We start from the raw sequence: 20337 nt of genomic DNA, 5'->3' as shown, positions 1-20337 counted from the left end.
CACCTTTATAACCACCCATTTACGCAGTGGCGTTTGATGTAATCAAAGTACCCTTCCGGTATAAGTGATTTACATGATCTCATGGTCGAAAGGACTAGGTAACTATGTATCGAAAGCTTATAGCAAATAACTTAATGACGTGATCTTATGCTACGCTTAATTGGGTGTGTCCATTACATCATTCACATAATGACATAACCTTGTTATTAATAACATCCAATGTTCATGATCATGAAACTATGATCATCTATTAATCAACAAGCTAGTTATACAAGAGGCTTACTAGGGACTCCTTGTTGTTCACATAACACACATGTATCAATGTTTCGGTTAATACAATTATAGCATGGTATGTAAACATTATCATAAACACAAAGATATATATAATAATAACCATTTTATTATTGCCTCTTGGGCATATCTCCAACACGAGTTCTTCTGCAGCTGCACCGTCTGTCGTGCCCTCCGCTCCGCCGTCGACATTTTGCGGCGCAGGCAGTCTTGGCCCCACCTTTCGTCGGTCCAGCCTTCTGGCTTCTTATTTGCATCCGGCGCCTTCCGCGGCTTCGCGAAGGGCGCCTTGCGCCGTTTCGTCTCATTGACCGGTGGCTTTGTGGCCGCTTTCTTGGCAATTTTTTTGGGGCCTATCGACACCGCCATGGATGGGAGAGGGAAGCGGCGGCGGGAGGGACAGAGTAGCGACGGCAGGAGGGAGAAATGAATCGGCGGGATAGGCGGTGAAATCTTTTGGGAGGGTAGAAATGCGCGGCGGGAGAGGGGGTCGAATTTTTATGTGTCGTTGACGCGTCGGGCCCGTGTCTCTTCGACTCGCTTTTCATTGTGTCCGGCGCGCCCGGAGCGTCCCCTATGGAGCGGGGACGGGCTCGGGGTGCCGGACACTGTATTGAACTGCGTCGGATGAAAGAAGGCTTTGAGGCGCGCAACTGGGAATGAAATTTCATCCGGTGCGCACCAAATCCCTTTGGAAGCCGCTTTGGGGGATGCGGTTGGAGATGCTCTCAAGCATGTATCTCCAAGGCCCCTCCAAAACCGACATCTACTCTCAGCCTGTGACATTCTGTAATATATTAATTACGTGTTCTGAGATCAAGGTCATATACTTTGGGAAATTATTGCTTTTATCTAATACGTAGTTCAGCTGTAAGCCAAGCTTAGGATTAATCTATGAATTCATGCAAGAATGACAGCAAAAAAAAAGGTTTAGGAAATCATTTTACAATTCCATGTGGTTGCGAAACATGAATTTCGGAATTGTAATTTCAAAATTTCCAAGTAAACGACCTCATGAATTTATTTCATTTTATTTGATGAAATGAATTTATGGTTAGCAAACGATGTCTATTTTGATGGGTTCAAGAATTGCCCGGGGCTCTAGATAACCTTCAGTTGGAGGCCGACTCATTGCACATCAAACAATGCTCTTCTTTAACGAAACGTAGGCATCAATCTTTGATTGATAAGGTCGTTAGGGAGCTTTATCGGGCCTTTAATTTAATAATAAACGTCTTTGAAAGTTGAAACAAAGCGATCGAGCACCTCTCCTTTTGTATCATCGTCTCCACATAACGATTAGTGGTAAGAAGCCGCACACGCCTGATACACCAACCGCTTATGATTACCCGGCCAACATGAAAGACTCATCCTCGTCACCTTTGCATCATGCTGCCTCTCTTCTGTTGCTTAATCATATACCACTTTTGCTAGGACAGGGCTACCTTCCAGCCACCAGCAATCTTGTTGTTGTCTTCTCCCTTGTACTCCACTTCTTCATACAGTAGGTCTCCCTACTTTCATATTAGTTTTGTCGCTGATTTTTGTGTACATATATATCTGAATTTGCGACAACAAACAGAGAGAGTAGCATTTATTTATGATGAGTATGAAGTTTAGACAGATGGATGGTTGGAAATTGTGATTGTGCAATGACTTCGCATGCAAGAAGTTCCTTCCTTGGTGCAACCGAATTGCGAGATTGACAACCGGATGGAGTACTCGACTGGGCTGAGTGTAACAGGAGGAGAATGAATGCCAATTGCCATGTGATGGAGTGCCCACTTTTTTTTTTTTTTGGAAATCGAGTGCCCACAGGTTTGTGTTCATTTACTACTATTTTGATTTGAAGGTCGCAGCAAGCAAGGCTCTCCACGTCGATAGCTTCTCTCGCGGTGGCTGATGGTTGGTCCAGAGCAGAACCGGGGTTGCGCCATGCCGAGGAACTCCGATCACTTTCAGGCCAGAATCCGGTCACCGTCGGCAGGAAATAGAATCCGGCACGCGAAGTTTCAGAGTTTATTGGGCATGCAGTGCAAAACTTGCCGCACCCTTTCAGCCCTGAAATTCCTCCCCTTTCTGAGCGGCTCCACGATCAGTCCATTTCATGGGTACAGTCGATCAAACATCGTTGGGCCTGTGCTCGCGCGATTAATTACATTGTACTACATCAGCTATATGCTTGCTATGATCGGAGGGAGTAGTAGACTATGCGAGATTCTTTTTAAATTAAAAATGGGGAAGCCCTTGCCTCTGCATCAATATGTGCATACAATCTTTATTTAGATTTTATTTAGCGGAGATTTGCCAAAAATATGCATCACAAAATCCGAAGGCATCACTTAACACGTACAAACACAATAATAGGTGAAGAAACATATTATCAGGGTCTTATGCCCCAAAATACAAAGAACGCCCCATCAGCTAGAAACCTGGGGCATCACTGAGTCACCCTATGGCGAAACATGAGCAAACATCTGGCATAGCAAACCCTCGGTGCTAGACAACGCCCCCTCCCCAGGCAAGTCCATTAGATCATGACCCTCAATGTGCCTCGACACTGAGTCCCCGATGTGCCTTACCGTCGAGACTCGATGCCATCGACACGGACTGATACACACCACTCCACCACTTGCTACCACCTTCAAACAACTACTTTGAAAATGACCCCCCCCCCCCCCCAAATAAAACGCGCCATGATCCTCGGGCATACCTAGATCTAGGGTTTTCCCGGAGGAGCACAAGTGAGTAGACACGGGTCGCAAAGGTGATGCCTTCAACAAGGTAACAACCTGTGAATGACCCCATAGCCCGCCGTGACCGGAGTCGGGGCACGGTTTTCACCAGCATCCACACCTCCGCAACTTGCCGTCGAATCAACTGGCCGACCACCTCTGAACAACTTGTTGCTCACCTCCTTTTTGCTAAGGATGGATTATTCACACATATTCTTGCTCTTGTTGCCATGCCCGTAGTAGAGGTCGGCACCGGCGATCGTCGTCCCCTCTGGGACCACCGACTTGCCATGGATGCCCCTCGTGTCGTCGCTCGTGCCACTGTTGAGCGTGACGATCGCCGTGAAGTCCCTGTTCATGGTGGACGCGTCGACGGTCGAGATACTAGATTTCTATTGTTGGCCACTATTTAGATCATATCGAAGAAGTTGTGTTTTAGGTCTTCTTCCATTGGCTAGGTAGAAATAGGAAACAATGTTGTCGGACCCGTTCCCTTTCGATTCTACATGATTTCATAGGGAATTGCTAGTTCTCGATTTTCATCTTAGTTCGTGCACTTAAGTTGCAAATTGGGCTGCAACTAAGATTCTTTTCGTTGCAAGTGGGCTAGCACATGAAAATTTCCAGTTACCAGTGAGGCCGCAACTACGAAAAAATGCCTCCAACCCGTTAGATTTACTTCGTAATTCATATTAATGATAAGTTGCAATATAAGTTGCAGCTGAGATTTGATGACGTCATTCTACTGAGAACTAAGTTAGTTTTCAGTAAACTAAGAATTAGTCACACCAGATATGCACCAAGGATTCTTCGAATATATCACCAGAGATAAGCAAATAATTATTGGATGTTGAATTTCCGATGAAATGTAATACAAATGATTTCTTGAAAAACATTGTTGTGAAGATACCAAAGCGGTCAGGGACAGGCTGAGTAGTGCGGCACGCACGAAGATAACATATCTTGGAGACTTTGAGAGCATGCCCCCTATCGCCTATCGGTTTCCACGACTGACTGGATTTAACGAAGCGACCACCGCACAGGAAGGAGATGCTTATGCACGGCGGCGGTATCGTGGGAGGAAAGCAAGGTGAAATGGACGCACACCAAACGCGACTATGCGTTCGTGCCAAGCCAACGGCCGACGCCAAATGATTGCAACATACATACATCGACCAATGCAACATGGCACCCATCTGCACGGGACCCGGCTGTCTGAAACACCTCCTTTCCTCTGCTCTCGATGATCTTTAGAAGATTCTTGGCTAGTTTTCTAGCGACTCTCATGGAACCCAATATGTATATAATGTATCCGGCAGCCTGCCACCACCGCCGCCGCGCCCTGCGAGTGCTCTCCACTCGTAACATCCACTCACTCTCACCACCCTTAGTCTAGGCTGGCGTGCTGTCCATAAGAGCAGGAAGAAGACGGAGCTCTGAGCTGAGCTGAAACATCTGTCTGACACGATGAATCGGGCTTTGCCACTGGCTGGTGTAACCTTCTTCTTCATTTCGGTGGCGTGCGCGTCGGTGGCGGCGGCGGCGGGAGGCGACCGGCGGCCGTACATCGTGCAGATGGACGTGTCGGCGATGCCAACGCCGTTCACGACGCACGAGGGCTGGTACACGTCGGTGCTGTCGTCGCTGGCGGGCAAGAAAGAGGAGGCGGCGCCGGAGCACCTGTACACCTACACGCACGCCATGACCGGCTTCAGCGCCGTGCTCACCGCGCCACAGCTCGCGGAGATTCAGGGCATGGATGCGCACGTGTCCGTCTTCCCTGAGACGTACGCGCGCCTTCACACCACGCGCACGCCTGAGTTCCTCGGGCTCGTCGGTGGTGGCGCCTCCGAGGGTAGCAGTCTCTGGCCGGCGTCCAAGTATGGCGAGGACGTGATCGTCGGGATCGTCGACACGGGCGTGTGGCCCGAGAGCGAGAGCTTCAGCGACGCCGGCATCACGAAGCCCGTGCCGGCGAGATGGAAGGGCGCGTGCGAGGCCGGGAAGGACTTCAACCCCTCCATGTGCAACAAGAAGCTCATCGGCGCGCGGTCGTTCAGCAAGGCCCTGAAGAAGAGCGGCATGTCCATCGCCCCGGACGACTACGACTCCGCGAGGGACTACTACGGCCACGGCACCCACACGTCGTCCACGGCGGCCGGCAGCGCCGTCAAGGGGGCGAGCTACTTTGGCTACGCCAACGGCACGGCCACCGGCATCGCGCCCATGGCTAGGGTGGCCATGTACAAGGCCGTGTTCGAGGGCGACACCCTGGAGTCTGCCTCCAGCGACGTGCTGGCCGCCATGGACCGCGCGATCGCCGACGGCGTCGACGTCATGTCACTCTCGCTGGGATTCCCGGAGACTTCCTACGACACTAACGTGATCGCCATCGGTGCCTTCGCCGCCATGCAGAAGGGAATCTTCGTGACGTGCTCGGCCGGGAATGACGGCTCCGATGGGTACAGCATCATGAACGGCGCGCCCTGGATCACGACCGTTGGCGCGTCGACCATCGACAGGGACTTCACGGCGACCGTCACCCTCGACACCGGCAGCGGCGGCGGCACGAGGAGCATCCATGGCAAGTCGGTGTACCCGGTGGGCACGGCGATCGCCGGCGCCGACCTCTACTACGGGCACGGCAACAAGAGCAAGCAGATGTGCGAATACTCCAGCCTCAACAAAAAGGAGATAAGCGGCAAGTACGTCTTCTGCACCGCCGGAGAGGGCATCAGGCAGCAGATGGACGAGGTGCAGAGCAACGGCGGCCGCGGGCTGATCGCCGCGAGCAACATGAAGGACTTCCTGCAGCCGACTGACTACACCATGCCGCTGGTGCTGGTCACCCTGTCGGACGGCGCCGCCATCCAGAAGTACGTGACGGCAACGAAGGCGCCGCCCAAGGTGAGCATCCGATTTGCCGGGACGGAGCTCGGCGTCAAGCCTGCTCCTACCGTGGCGTACTTCTCCGCCCGCGGGCCGAGCCAGATGAGCCCGACGATCCTGAAGCCCGACATCGTCGCGCCGGGGGTGGACATCCTCGCGGCCTGGGTGCCCAACAAGGAAATCATGGAGATCGGCACACAGAAGCTCTTCACCAAGTACATGCTCGTCTCCGGCACGTCCATGTCGTCGCCGCACGTCGCCGGTATCGTCGCCCTCCTGCGATCGGCGCACCCCGACTGGAGCCCGGCGGCCATCCGCTCCGCCATGATGACCACGGCCTACGTCAAGGACAACGCCAACAAGGTCATCGTCAGCATGCCGAATGGGTCGCCGGGGACTCCGCTCGACTATGGCAACGGCCACGTGAGCCCCAACCAGGCCACCGACCCCGGCCTCGTGTACGACGCGACGGCGGACGACTATGTCAACTTCCTCTGCGGCCTCCGCTACAGCAGCCGCCAGATTACGGCCGTTACCGGACGGCGAAACGCCAAATGCGCCGCCGGTGCAAGCCTTGATCTCAACTACCCATCATTCATGGTCATCCTCAACAAAACCATGTCCGCGACCCGGACGTTCAATAGGGTCCTGACCAACGTCGGCAGCTCACCGGCGAAGTACAGCGTGTCAGTGACGGCTCCGGCAGGGATGAAGGTGACTGTGACGCCGCCAGCACTGTCTTTTGGTGGCAAAGGAAGCAAGCAGAAGTTCAGTGTCACCGTGCAGGTCAGCCAGGTGAAGAGAGCAGGAGATGACTACAACTACATCGGGAATCATGGGTTCTTGATCTGGAACGAGGTTGGAGGACACCGTGCTGTCAGGAGTCCAATAGTCTCAGCATTTGCTCAGTGAAGAGCAAGCAATTAAAGTATATCTGGAGCAAAAGTAAAATCCCGATAATAGGAAAACAATAAATATATAATCCTGACCAGAAGAAGTAACACATAGACTGAAAGGAGAGGAAAACACACTCCCGGTCACTGATCGATAAATTTAAAATTTGTAAATATTTTTATCAACAAATTACATTCCACTTAAAAAGAGTTAATAGCATATATTCCACTAGCTTGATTTGTTTGCTTCAAAATATGTAAATATCTAAATGTAATAGGATGTTAAATTATATATGCATTATTTATTGGGTGTGACTAATTCTTGATCAGGTGATTGTCATCGAATCTCAATTGCAACCCACGATGCAAACCCACAAGTAGCACGGATCACGAAACAATCAGAGGTAGTTGCAACCTCTTGATGTGTGTATAAAGTGGATGGCTTTTCAAAATCTGGGTGCATGTGAACCCACTTTTTCAAAAGTGCGTTTGTGATGTAAAAACATGTTTTAAAAATCAAAACACAAAATGAATGCAAAGGTTATCTCAAACATGTGCCCTGGACATGAGTTTCGTGACGAAAAAATCTTTTATTTTGCCTCGGCAAAAAAGTGAAATTTTACAGGGCTATATAGCAGTATATATGTGATGTATTTTATCTTTTTTAGATTCTGCAATAAAAGAGTGGTTTCTCCGCGAAAACTTTCTACGCACACATGGAACATGCATACGTACCCCGTTATTTTTATTTCAGAATTTTTTAATATTTGGAAAATGCATTTCCCACCTGGGTTCACGTGCACCCAGGTTTAACTGGGACTTTTCCGCTGCTAGCCATTTTTATAGTTCAGACTTTTGGTTGTGTTGGCTAGTGCCTCTTACTTAACATGGTTTCAGAGTTCAGGATCTCGAGTTTGAGTCCTGAGTTTCGCAATTTATCAAAAAAATGATCATGACCCATCAGTACGCGTATAGGCCCCTTGAGTCGTTGCATCGGCTAGTACATCGCACGTAACACACCCCATGTTGGAACTCATGAACAACATGAATCAAGTGGCAATCCAACGGCTCGGATTTTTAATTCTCAATTGCAACCCCATTTACAACGATAAAAATCTCAACTGCAAGTTTGCAACTCATGTTGCAAATCATGGTAGGACAAATCACAGTGCAGTCCTATGGTTTAGAAGTTGACTGAGAAATAAGTTGATTGAGAATTAGCAACGCCGTTATTTGTTATATGCTTGCTTCAAAATCTAAAATGTCTAGTATGTTCTCTATCAAGAACTGTTGTCAGGTACCATTGTACACCATAGATAGAAAGCTTTTTTTCATGAGAAAATTAATGAAGCTGTGATCTTTTTTTTGCGAGGAGAAGATGAACTATATTGCAACAAGGTCCAATACAGAAAGATCCAGAAACAAACAGAAATAACAAAGAAGTCCTACATGACCCCGACGCAGACGGAGAAGAACAGGCCGTGCTGCCGGCGCGCCGCCGCTACTCCTTCCCTGATGACTTGGAACAGAAGGAGCCCTCCTACGAACGGGAAGTCGACAATCCTCAGCTCCACGGAGCCTCCACCCTGCACCTTCGTCTCCATTGCCTTGCAACAACATAGCACCATCTTCTTTATTCTCATAATCCCAGATCCGCCGCTCGTCGGATCCCGGTGGAGGGATAACGCGCACACCAGCTCCAGAGAGCACGGAGTACGCGGCAGGCAGCAGATCTGCAGCAGAGCTTGTCGGAGCGCCGCCACCAGAGAGGAAACCCACCGCCTTCATACGCCACACCGACAGCCTCGCCGCCTCCACAACACCGCCGGGGGAAGTACCACTCAAACCTACGCTATATACGGGCGAGAACCAGGGTTCCCCCACCCTCCCGCCGCCGGAGCGGCGGCGGAGGGAAGGGGAACCAGCAGATCTGCGCCGGTGAGGTGGTTCGACCGGTGTCGCTGAAAAATCGCCCTCTCCAGTACTGTAGCGGGGAGAGAGAGAGTCCAAGTTCCCTTTAATGAATGAAGCTGTGATTGTCTGCCATTCCAAGGTTCTTGACTTTTTCATGGGGATCTAAATAAAACTTCATAAAGTACAATGGATGAATTACGGTACATATGAATAATCTTTTTCATGAATCCAAAAAAGGAAAAAAATGGTGCACCACTTGTGTGTAACCAACTTCAGTCATGTACCTTCAAAACTATAAGTAGCATTAGACTAATTTCTAACATAAAGCCAAGATAGCTTCAGGGCTCCACACGTAATATAGTTGAAGAAACCATATTTGACAGTTTCAAATATGTACACACCAAACTTGGGTTCTATGCTTCTCTTCAACCTCGACTATCAAGATCATCACACTTGCGGAGACATTGCAACATTTCTCGTCATTGCCCTTGGTCTTAACCTAGGTAACCTTCAACCTTTGGACGATGAGAGACGTATCACACTTCGCATTCTTAGAGTTGTTGGCATGGTCCTTAAGAAACAAGGAGTTTATTTATTCATATTCCTGGAAGGTTGCCCACTCCTTTTCCTAACAATCTATTCTCTATAGACGATGGACGAATACATTATGTTGAGTAGGAGGAACAAGTGGAGATCGACAATGAGCTCGAGGAACCAAAAGAGGATGAAGTAGGAGAATAAGCATGGCAGCCGGAACAAGAGGCTCCAGCACCAAACCCCTACACCACGTACAATGATGTCTACTCTCTTAGAGGCTCCATCGACAACATGATCAACCTCGCCAATTCGCTCCATGATATAACGCACAACTTGTCGGAGCACTTCACCAACTAGAGCTAAGTTTGGGCCTCAAGAACTATCCGCCACCACAATTGTAACACCCCAACTTTTTCAACCTTGATTAGTTGTCCTTATTTCAAAAATCAGGGGGAACAAAAACTTTTTCTATAGACTAATTTAGATGAATTGCCTTGATCTGTTTGTTAAGATGAATTGCCTTGATCTGTTTGTTATGATGAATTGCCTTGATATGTTGGTAGATGTATTGACTTGATTTCTTGTTGAGTTTTGTCTTGAGCCATCTCCTAGAACAACACCTCTAGTGGTAAAACAAACAACTCACCTAATAAAACACATGTGTGTCCTAGGAAAAGTTGTTTTCCTTCTTACTACATCTAACTCTTCCCCTGATGGCAACATGAGTGTGACATCTTGATTTTCTCTTTGTAGTACAAGATAGCTCAATCTTCCTTAATTCAAAACTTGGGATCATCTACCCCTCATCACATCCTTCTCTTGTACCCACTCATCCTTGTTGGTTTTGAGGCCATGTCGACCATCTGTGTTGACAGGCTTAAAATGTCCAGACTTTGGCAATTGATCTCTAAGCACCCACAACTGTTATTGTTGACTTCAATGCATGGATCTCATCTATGCAACATCCTCTTCAATTTCCACATCCTGCATGTCTCATTCTACCCTTGCATCACTTATATTCAACTTGATCTTATACCCTATCCAATGATTCAACTCTAGATCACTTCCTTCACTTTTACCTCTTGTTTTTATTCAAGTTTAATCTTCACAAAACCAAGAGTGGGAATGATGGATACATTTTGTAGCCACCATCTACCCTTGAGAACACTCCTCCCTAAATTAGTTTCCCTCCTCAAAAATCCTACAGATTTTCCTACTCTAGTTTTGATCACAAAACTACTTCTAGTTTTATTAAAACTTTCCAAGATTTCTCTTCAAAGAAAACAAGGAACTGAAATGGGTTTTGTTTTTCATCCCATTTCTACCAAGTATTGATTTATAAAACATTATTTCTATTTTGCTTTGTTTTAACAAAAAGCTTGTTTATGGTACCTATACCATTTCTTGTTTCCCTCTTGATTATTTTACATTTGAGAAAAACTCTACCTAACTTGAGAAAGTAAGTAGAATATTTTGAGCTCCTATGTTCCAACTAGTTTTCTCTCAACATCTTCAAAATTCCATTTCACTTGAGTTCATTCCCAATTGTCTCTAGACAATTGAGGTGTGTCCCATACCTTTCAATTAAACTCTCTTTCAAATGGCAACACTTGCACATCTTATATTTCATCATATCTATCTCACTCCTCTATTCTTTTCCATCATTGCCTTGACCTCATGAATTGATGATTTATGTCAATATATTCATCCTTGTGAGTACATGAATACTTCACTCACCATCTCTCTTAATCTTGCTCTATCATTGACTAAACCACCATCACCACCCATCTACCTTGGCATGCTCATGCATTGTTCCATGTGGTGAATCCCAATTCTTTCAATTTTGAATTCTAATGTAAACCTCTAATCATCAACTATACCTTGGGAACTATCTTCATCCTAAGTTGGTCTCAACCAAAGTGGTGGAGATTATTCTCATGGCACATGGCACATGTCACCTTCATACTCATTTTTATCTATATGTATCTACTCCTATTTTTATCATTATCAAAGTCACTCTTTGATATTATCTTCTCAACATCATACCTTGTCTATACACATTGATGTTGTGCCTTTCTCTCACATTGCTCACTTGTGCTTGGCAAGAATGGAGCCGGCCATGACAAATTCGGCCAGCCATGTTTCTCCTCACTTTCTTCTCTTGCAAGCATTGCCTCCCAACTACTCCAATCAATAAATGGGCAGCCACCTTCCTTGGCCAATGAAAAAGGAGGCAGCCACCCCTCTCCCTCTATAAATACCCCCTTGGCCAGCCACCACCTCCCCCTTTGCTCAATTTCTTCACTCTCCACTCCCTCACACTATCCTCCTCTCCTCCACCACGAAATGCTGCTCCTCCTAGCAACCATGGCCGGCCATGGCCATGGAAACCTCTCCAAGATGCAACTCCCTCCTTCCTCAAGCTTCCCCTCACCATGAGAGCTTCCCTCTCCCTCTCTTCTCCCCAACCCTAGATGGTTTTCTCTCCTCTTCCTCTTCCTACATTGCTAAGATTGGATCTTGATGCAGGTGCATGTTGGTCCAAGCATGGAGAAGCTTGAGCTATCCTCAGATCTGAAGTTCTTGAGCAAAGTTCGTCCAAAACCTTGCAGTAATTTCTGTATCTTGCTGTTTCAGATCCTGGTACGAACTTGTAAAATCCGCCAAATCTCGTGTGCAGATCCAAATCGAGTGATTCAAAGTTCCGCAGATAGGTATTTAAAAGATCTACAACTTGGCGTTGGTCTCATCCTCAAATTCGTTACGGATTTTGCATGGTAAATAAAGTACTGAAAACATGCAGAATCACTGTTTGTTAGATTTCTCCCGTTTTACAAAACCTTTTTGAGAAAACTCAACTGTGGGTGAAAGCCCTCTTCAGTACCTTCATTTTGGCGGTGGTTTCACTTCGATTGACCTCCTGAAACTGAAATGGTTCACAGATCAAGATCTGGTCAGATCTGACTTTGTCGAATTAAACCAGGAGCTTGGAGACGAATTTTTGAATGAAACCAACTGGGTAAGAACCACCTATTCAATACCTTTCAGATGCAGCAGACCTCATATTTTTATGATTTGTGTATGATTTGTGATGAATTAAACTTGTTCTGTATGTTCTGCAGACATGGCTGTTAGCTTTTAATTCATCAAAAATCTATTTTTGAACTTAATTGAGTGATTCCACTTCTGTAGGATTACTAAATGTTTTCTTAATCATCTCAAACAAGTTTCAAACCTTTATATATTCTGTAACTCCAGAGGTGAAGCAAATGGTATAGACATGCAGTAATCTTGTCAATCCATTTGTGAGAGTTTCAGAAACAATTTGAACCCAAATTCAATTGTGTATGCATCTATGTTTAAATACCTTTCAAATTCCAGTGGCCTCATATTTTTAGGATTTTTCTACGATTTATGGCTTACAGATCTTGTTTTCTGTACAGTCAGATTCAAAGAAATTCCTAAAATTGTAGGTTTAATATTTTTGGGTGATTCCAATTGGGTTAGTCTTGTATTAGTACTGGCTATATAGGAAAAATATTTTTAGTCTCTGTTCATACATATTTGTTACTGTTAGTAATGTTTATGTGTGACATGCATTGTTGAAGCAAAACCTTTCGGTTTATTTAAAACTCTTGACCAACTCTTTTTGGTAGAGATGGGCAACCATTGTTTTATGCTTGCAAAGCAAAACCTCTGCAACTTAACATTAGCTCTTTTGTTTAGCTTGAGTTTTCAAATGATGTGGATTATGGTTTGCTTCCTATTTTGGTTGTAGTGTTATGGGAACAAATTATGTTAGGAAAACTGTTTTCTACTTTTCCAAAAATGTTTGAAATTGTATTGTGAATGTTTGTGATGCCAAACTAATGCTCTTGTCCTCTTTATGATGTTATCTACCAGGGGATACTTAGTTGTGCCATGGTGATATCTAGAGAGGCAATTGCTAAGTCGTGGCACTCCCATACCTTCACTAGGTAAATAAATGGGGTTTTCTTTTAGTTGCTTTGTAGTATCTATAAGTATTTCGTATATTAGCCCTTAGTAAAGTGGTTAGCTATTGATTGTTGAGTGTTGCATGTTTGTTTTGTTGATGCAATATGATTGATTGTGTTCCTTTTATATTTTCCGGCGATAGATGCGAACAATTCCGGAGAAGAAGAAGAAGTGGAATCGGACGAGGATTTTATTTATGTTATTGGGATTCTTATATTGATGGAGCTGAAGAAGTCCGGGGACAAATAAGCCAAGGCAAGCCATCTTTTGATCTCTGATCCGGTGTCTAGTTGGATGTCATTTGTTGATGTTCAAAGCACCTTCATTCTATGTGTGTTATTATCTCTATTTATGTCATCTATGTGTGATTGCAAGTGGGGTACTCCCTAGTGGTGATGCTCCACTATTTGTCCTTGTGTTATGGGATGCATGGTAACATGGCCGTGCTATCCCACTTGGTTATCTTGTATGCTCAACTTGAGCATGTTCCATCTCAAGATAGTAACTTACACCACACCCACCCCCTTTGTAGTATAGAGGTATCAATGTCATGATCTTGGTGTATTCTCAACTTGAGAGGAGTATGCCGTGTACCATCTTGGAGAATATGTTGGATAGTGACACTCCACTATCTAAGTTGTGTAGTTAGCACCACAAATCTGAGAGTATATTCCTCCTTGTGTTGTCATAATACATGCTTACCTTAAGCAAGTATGATCCACTCCACTACCCCTTTATACCTCATCTATGGCGGGATGACTCTCATCTCGGCCGTAGTGCAATACTAGTTCAACTCATGAAACTATAGGTTGGGAACCCCTCAAGGTTTACCTTGTTGTAAATGTTTATGAAAACCTTGGGTGAGGCAACCTTACCCAAGCGTATGGTTTATGAAAGAAAAGGATCTTGACAAAGATGGTTGGAAAGAGGAAAGTGTGGGTGTGACTTGGGTTTTTGAGAAAAACGACACATGGTTCTTTGTATTCGCCCGGAACAATTACACAGCGCAACCACATTATCCAAAGTGGGTACGGGCTTAGTATGTAGTTTGTTGAAATTGACTTGAGACACCTTCACAACTCTCTAGGAGGGTCACGATGACCTCTGACACCGGGTTGCGCTCCGAAGGAGGCAATACACCGCATTAACTTGCAGCCGGACGATTGCGAGGGTCTTCTCGTCATGGCGCCGGAGATACGCTCAAAAGGAGGTATGCTGCCGGGGTGCCGGGAAGGGGTAAGCCCGCAGGGAAGGACTCTTGTCAAGGGAGACAGGCGAAGGACTATGACTGATTATCCGAGCCTCGCATACTTTTGTATGTCGAACCGGGGATGATCCCGGCGGATTTATCGGTTCTTGTGGGGAAAGTGCGCACACTCTGCAGAGTTAAAACTATTCGAATAGCCGCGTCCGCGGTCATGGACGGTTGGGATGGCCGTTACCGAGCCGTGTCGAGTTTTGGTTTTGAAAATGATTTCCAAAGGAAATGCGTGTGTTGGAAGTACCGGAAGGGTACGGGAAAGATGTTGTGCCGACCATGTGGAGATGGTTGAGGAAAATGAAACAAAATGGGGTGACCCTTCCTAGTGTTTTCATGTAGAGGAACTCTTCTTCAATAGAGATATAGAGATGTCTTAGATAAATTCTTGGAGTGTCCCCTTCGATTGAGAAGTTGGGATGCTATCTCCACCAAAAACATCTCTTCTCTTCCACATGCTATATCCACAAGAGAAACTACTCTTCCTCTCTTGTCTTCTTTAGTTAGAATTGTTATCACCTTCTTGATGGTTTGCGAGTACAATTCAAATGTACTCACGGCTTTGTCCCTCGGCTATTTACTTGGCCAGACTTGAAGGAGTTCGACAGATGAAGAAGGAGTTGGCGACGTCTATGCGAGCTAGGAACGTCTTCCCAGTCAGTTGCCTGTAGGGTTATGACAGATGACTTGGGTACTGCGCTGCTGAAGTGATGTTGCTACTCTGATGTTTAGCTAGGCCCTTCGAGGCTATTATGTAAGCAATGGTCATGTGACCTCATTGTAATTTTCTTATTCCGCTTTGTAATGGATGGTGTAATTTGATATCAGTTCGGTTATGTGTTCACGGCGCACTGATCATGGGATCGTGAACTGTATACATAACAGGGAATTTCGGACTGCTAGTCCGGGGTCCCCACAGAGCTGGTATCAGAGCTATCCTGACTGTAGGAGACCTTAGTTAGCATGGACGTTAGTTAGAAAAACAATTACTTGGGAAAAACTATTTATGAAAGAAATTGTTTCTTTAATCGAAAGTATAGCTTCTACTCCTTTTATTTATTCAAAGCTTCTAAATTCTTATCTCTCCGCGTTATAAAAAGGTTTGAAAATTCTTTCCCTATTGTCTCATCCACTTCAAACCTACATATTGGACGATGTCCCCGACTCAGACCGGAGACTCGAAGTCGAAGATGGATCAACCTTTTATGAAGTTTCACGTATCCCCAACGACAACTATTGAAGATCGGACGCCGACTTAGTCCTGCACATAAAGAGATAATAAGATCATGCCTTTGGTTGTCACCAAAGTCTGTCAAGGAGCTGACCTTCTTCCTCCATGGACTCGCACTTTTTGCAGTCGTCAGGGATCAAGCCCTCCGTTTCTTGACTAGTTATTTTTAGGCCAGCCACGAGAAGATCTCTACTTTAGAAGCACCTCAACAGCTACCTCTTCGAAGACCTCATGTTTCCGGGATGTCGAGACTAGAAGTTCCACGCAGCTTTCTCCTCCGCCTCAACATCAACGACTCAACACCCGGCCCCTTCACCACCAACTGCTACAAGGATCCAAGTTGAAGCTGATGCTAATGATATGAAGACGTCAACATATGTGACCAGCCCCCAAACCAATAGGATGGATAGGACAAACTCAATCGCTTTGATTGAGCTACCCCCGCGCATTAGGAATTGCTGGGTACTTAGAGTACCATGTCTGGTTTGATGATTGCTTGTGGTTCCCTAGTGTGCTGCCTTGAATGTTTGTATTTGTTTGCTGTGTGCATGTATGTCTTGCTATTTAGACGTTCCCGCCCTTTTTAATTGTTGGAAATTTGTGAAACAGAAATTAAAAATGGAAATCTGCCAGTGTACTGTTTTGCTAATAAAAATAGTTTGGTAGCTCCGATTGATGTGATTCCAATTGCACTAGAACCAGTATGAAATTATCTTTCAGACGCCACTGACCTTGTATTTTTAGGATTTTTGTGCGATTTTTAATAAATAAAACTTGATCACTGTTTCTGGTTAGTATTTTGAGTCTCAAAAATTGAAAAACAAATATTTTTGAATGATTCCAATTGTGTTGATCTTGTTTTGTTACTGTGCATCTAGGAAAAATACCAGTAGCTTCTGTTAGTGGTATTGTGTCTCTGGTTATGGTTGTATGGGTGTCACATGCTATGATAGGATTAAAGTTTGCCTCGCTGATGTATTGCTAACTATTAGTTAAATTGGGTAGACTAACGAAAGACTCTAACTCTAAATCCGTTGGAAGTTGTTTTTCAACCGTCAAGAAAACTAACCCGACCCCTATCTATGCTGACTTCCTTCAAGATCAGCTGGAGCATCTCCACTACGCCAAGAAAGAAGAAGCCCTACCTTCAAGAGTGACTGCACCTCTACGAGAAGACATGCTAACTTGGTCTAACTTTGGAGTATACTCGCACTAACCGCGAGGATATCTTTTTGAAACTACCCTCGAACACACCGTCTAACAAGTTGAGAGAACAATATCGTCAAAGCCGAGCTACATCACATGGTTCATCTGGTCCTCATCAAATGAAGCTTCTGAAGATACTCCAAGACTCAAGACTTTAGGCGTAGTTTACCCGCTAACTTCTTAGTTGTTACTGAAATCAGCACTGACCCTCAAGCTGAAGATTGTCTTCGACGACCCCTGTTGCTGCTTCATATGGGTACCAACCAGGCGTTTCTTCAACTTTCTAACTCGCCGCGCGTCCCATATGGTTCAGCTAACACCGTGAGTGCCTCTTAAAGTGGTGGTCTGCACGTCGCCCCCGAAGATTCTTCAGCTGAACAAGGAAGACCGATGACTTCTTCCGAAGCCCCGATACGAACTACAAGGCGAAGCTTTGAGTTTTTCCGAGAACCCGATGAAAAATCTTAAGGGTGGAAGACTTCGTCTCCCACTAAAATCAAGCTAACTCTAAAAAGGTTTTCAGCCCTGCTCAAGCGCCGTTGGGTGCACTAACTCTCCCAGAATCTTGAACCTCCGCCGGGATCGTGAAGAAGCTACGGATCCAACACCCGCATGGAGTAGTCAACCTCTTCATGAAGCTCGCCATCGGCCGAAATCCATCATGTCTCCCGGAAGATGAAGCAAACGACTTTCTCTACAACAGCACGTCTACGAGAAGAATGGAGTCCGACTTTGGTTAAACTTTATAACCCCTCTAGTTCTACACTCGGTAATCTCGGGACGAGATTATTTTAAGGGTGGAAGATCTGTAACACCCCAACTTTTTCAACCTTGATTAGTTGTCCTTATTTCAAAAATCAGGGGGAACAAAAACTTTTTCTATAGACTAATTTAGATGAATTGCCTTGATCTGTTTGTTAAGATGAATTGCCTTGATCTGTTTGTTATGATGAATTGCCTTGATATGTTGGTAGATGTATTGACTTGATTTCTTGTTGAGTTTTGTCTTGAGCCATCTCCTAGAACAACACCTCTAGTGGTAAAACAAACAACTCACCTAATAAAACACATGTGTGTCCTAGGAAAAGTTGTTTTCCTTCTTACTACATCTAACTCTTCCCCGATGGCAACATGAGTGTGACATCTTGATTTTCTCTTTGTAGTACAAGATAGCTCAATCTTCCTTAATTCAAAACTTGGGATCATCTACCCCTCATCACATCCTTCTCTTGTACCCACTCATCCTTGTTGGTTTTGAGGCCATGTCGACCATCTGTGTTGACAGGCTTAAAATGTCCAGACTTTGGCAATTGATCTCTAAGCACCCACAACTGTTATTGTTGACTTCAATGCATGGATCTCATCTATGCAACATCCTCTTCAATTTCCACATCCTGCATGTCTCATTCTACCCTTGCATCACTTATATTCAACTTGATCTTATACCCTATCCAATGATTCAACTCTAGATCACTTCCTTCACTTTTACCTCTTGTTTTTATTCAAGTTTAATCTTCACAAAACCAAGAGTGGGAATGATGGATACATTTTGTAGCCACCATCTACCCTTGAGAACACTCCTCCCTAAATTAGTTTCCCTCCTCAAAAATCCTACAGTTTTCCTACTCTAGTTTTGATCACAAAACTACTTCTAGTTTTATTAAAACTTTCCAAGATTTCTCTTCAAAGAAAACAAGGAACTGAAATGGGTTTTGTTTTTCATCCCATTTCTACCAAGTATTGATTTATAAAACATTATTTCTATTTTGCTTTGTTTTAACAAAAAGCTTGTTTATGGTACCTATACCATTTCTTGTTTCCCTCTTGATTATTTTACATTTGAGAAAAACTCTACCTAACTTGAGAAAGTAAGTAGAATATTTTGAGCTCCTATGTTCCAACTAGTTTTCTCTCAACATCTTCAAAATTCCATTTCACTTGAGTTCATTCCCAATTGTCTCTAGACAATTGAGGTGTGTCCCATACCTTTCAATTAAACTCTCTTTCAAATGGCAACACTTGCACATCTTATATTTCATCATATCTATCTCACTCCTCTATTCTTTTCCATCATTGCCTTGACCTCATGAATTGATGATTTATGTCAATATATTCATCCTTGTGAGTACATGTTATCACCAGATTTTAGACGAATCCAGAGGTGGGCCGGGCTTGTGCTGATTACCTGTGAAAGGATTCTAAGGCGGCCTGGCACGAAGGGTCTTGGGCTGAATTGCCCGTGTATCTTTACTTAGTAGTTTATTATAAGAGATAGAATCCGAGTCGTGCACGGTTTAGTGCATGCCCACATTAGAAAGTCCCCTGGACTATAAATATGTACCTAGGGTTTATGGAATAAACAACAACTCACGTTCAACCCCAAAAACAAACCAATCTCGGCGCATCGCCAACTCCTTCGTCTCGAGGGTTTCTATCGGGTAAGCGACATGCTGCCTAGATCGCATCTTGCGATCTAGGCAGCACAAGCCCCACGTTGTTCATGCGTTGCTCGTACTTGAAGCGCTTTTGATGGCGAGCAACGTAGTTATCATTAGATGTGTTAGGGTTAGCATTGTTCTTCGTTTAAGCATGCTTACGTAGTGCAACCCTTGCATATCTAGCCGTCCTCACGCCTATCCCGGTGTGGGGGCGGCACCCCGCTTGATCATTATTTAGTAGATCTGATCCGTTACGATTGCTCCTTGTTCTACAAGGATTAGTTTAATATCTCGCAATAGTTTGGCCTTACAAAGGGGGAGGATCCTGTGGCACGTAGGGTGGCGTTCGCAAGTCCTAAACGGGATGTTCCTAGGATCAACTTCATGTTGGTTTTCCGGCCTTGTTTAGGATCGGCTTACGAGCACCGTGCGTGGCCATCCGGCCCAACCTGGAGTAGGATGATCCGATTATGTGGTGAAAACCCTAAATCGTCGTAGATCTCATTAGCTTCATCTTGATCAAGCGGGACCACCAAGTATTCGTACACCCCGTACGGATCATGGGTGGATCGGCTCTTTGAGCCGATTCACGGGATAACCCGAGAGCCGATCGAGGCTCGTATTTAACGTTTACATGTATGCCCTGCAGGAAACTAAGCGAGGCAATCTCATCACCTTCCCGACCAGGTATAGGTCAGGTGGCACGCCCTTGCACTTCGCAACGCCGCGTGTGACCGGAAGAGCATTGCGGGCCGTCGCTCGGAGGGGTCTCAGCCAGCCGCAGCTCTAGGCTCCCCCGGCTCTACAGGTGTTGACAAGGCCGCTGCCCGCCGGTGGGTTTTGGCAGTCAACACATTCCGGCACGCCCGGTGGGACGATCGTCTACATCAACCACATCGCCATCTACATCCGAGATGGCGGACGGCACGCCGGTCACCTACGAGGATCC

The 20337-nt window shown here is 45.5% G+C and overlaps 1 protein-coding gene across 1 annotated transcript; it reads left to right on the top strand.

The window, feature by feature from the left end:
• The first annotated feature begins 4374 nt into the window (after positions 1-4374).
• On the top strand, positions 4375-7127 carry LOC124674702 (subtilisin-like protease SBT1.7). The gene has a single exon (XM_047210751.1). The coding sequence runs from the start codon at positions 4494-4496 to the stop codon at positions 6825-6827; it is 2334 nt and encodes a 777-aa protein (XP_047066707.1). The 5' UTR covers positions 4375-4493; the 3' UTR covers positions 6828-7127.
• Positions 7128-20337: the final 13210 nt, after the last annotated feature.

Source organism: Lolium rigidum, chromosome 7 (assembly GCF_022539505.1).
Source record: "Lolium rigidum isolate FL_2022 chromosome 7, APGP_CSIRO_Lrig_0.1, whole genome shotgun sequence".
Classification (NCBI taxonomy): Eukaryota; Viridiplantae; Streptophyta; class Magnoliopsida; order Poales; family Poaceae; genus Lolium; species Lolium rigidum.
The sequence above is the reverse complement of the archived record's forward strand: the minus strand, read 5'-3'. Positions and strand labels throughout refer to the sequence as shown.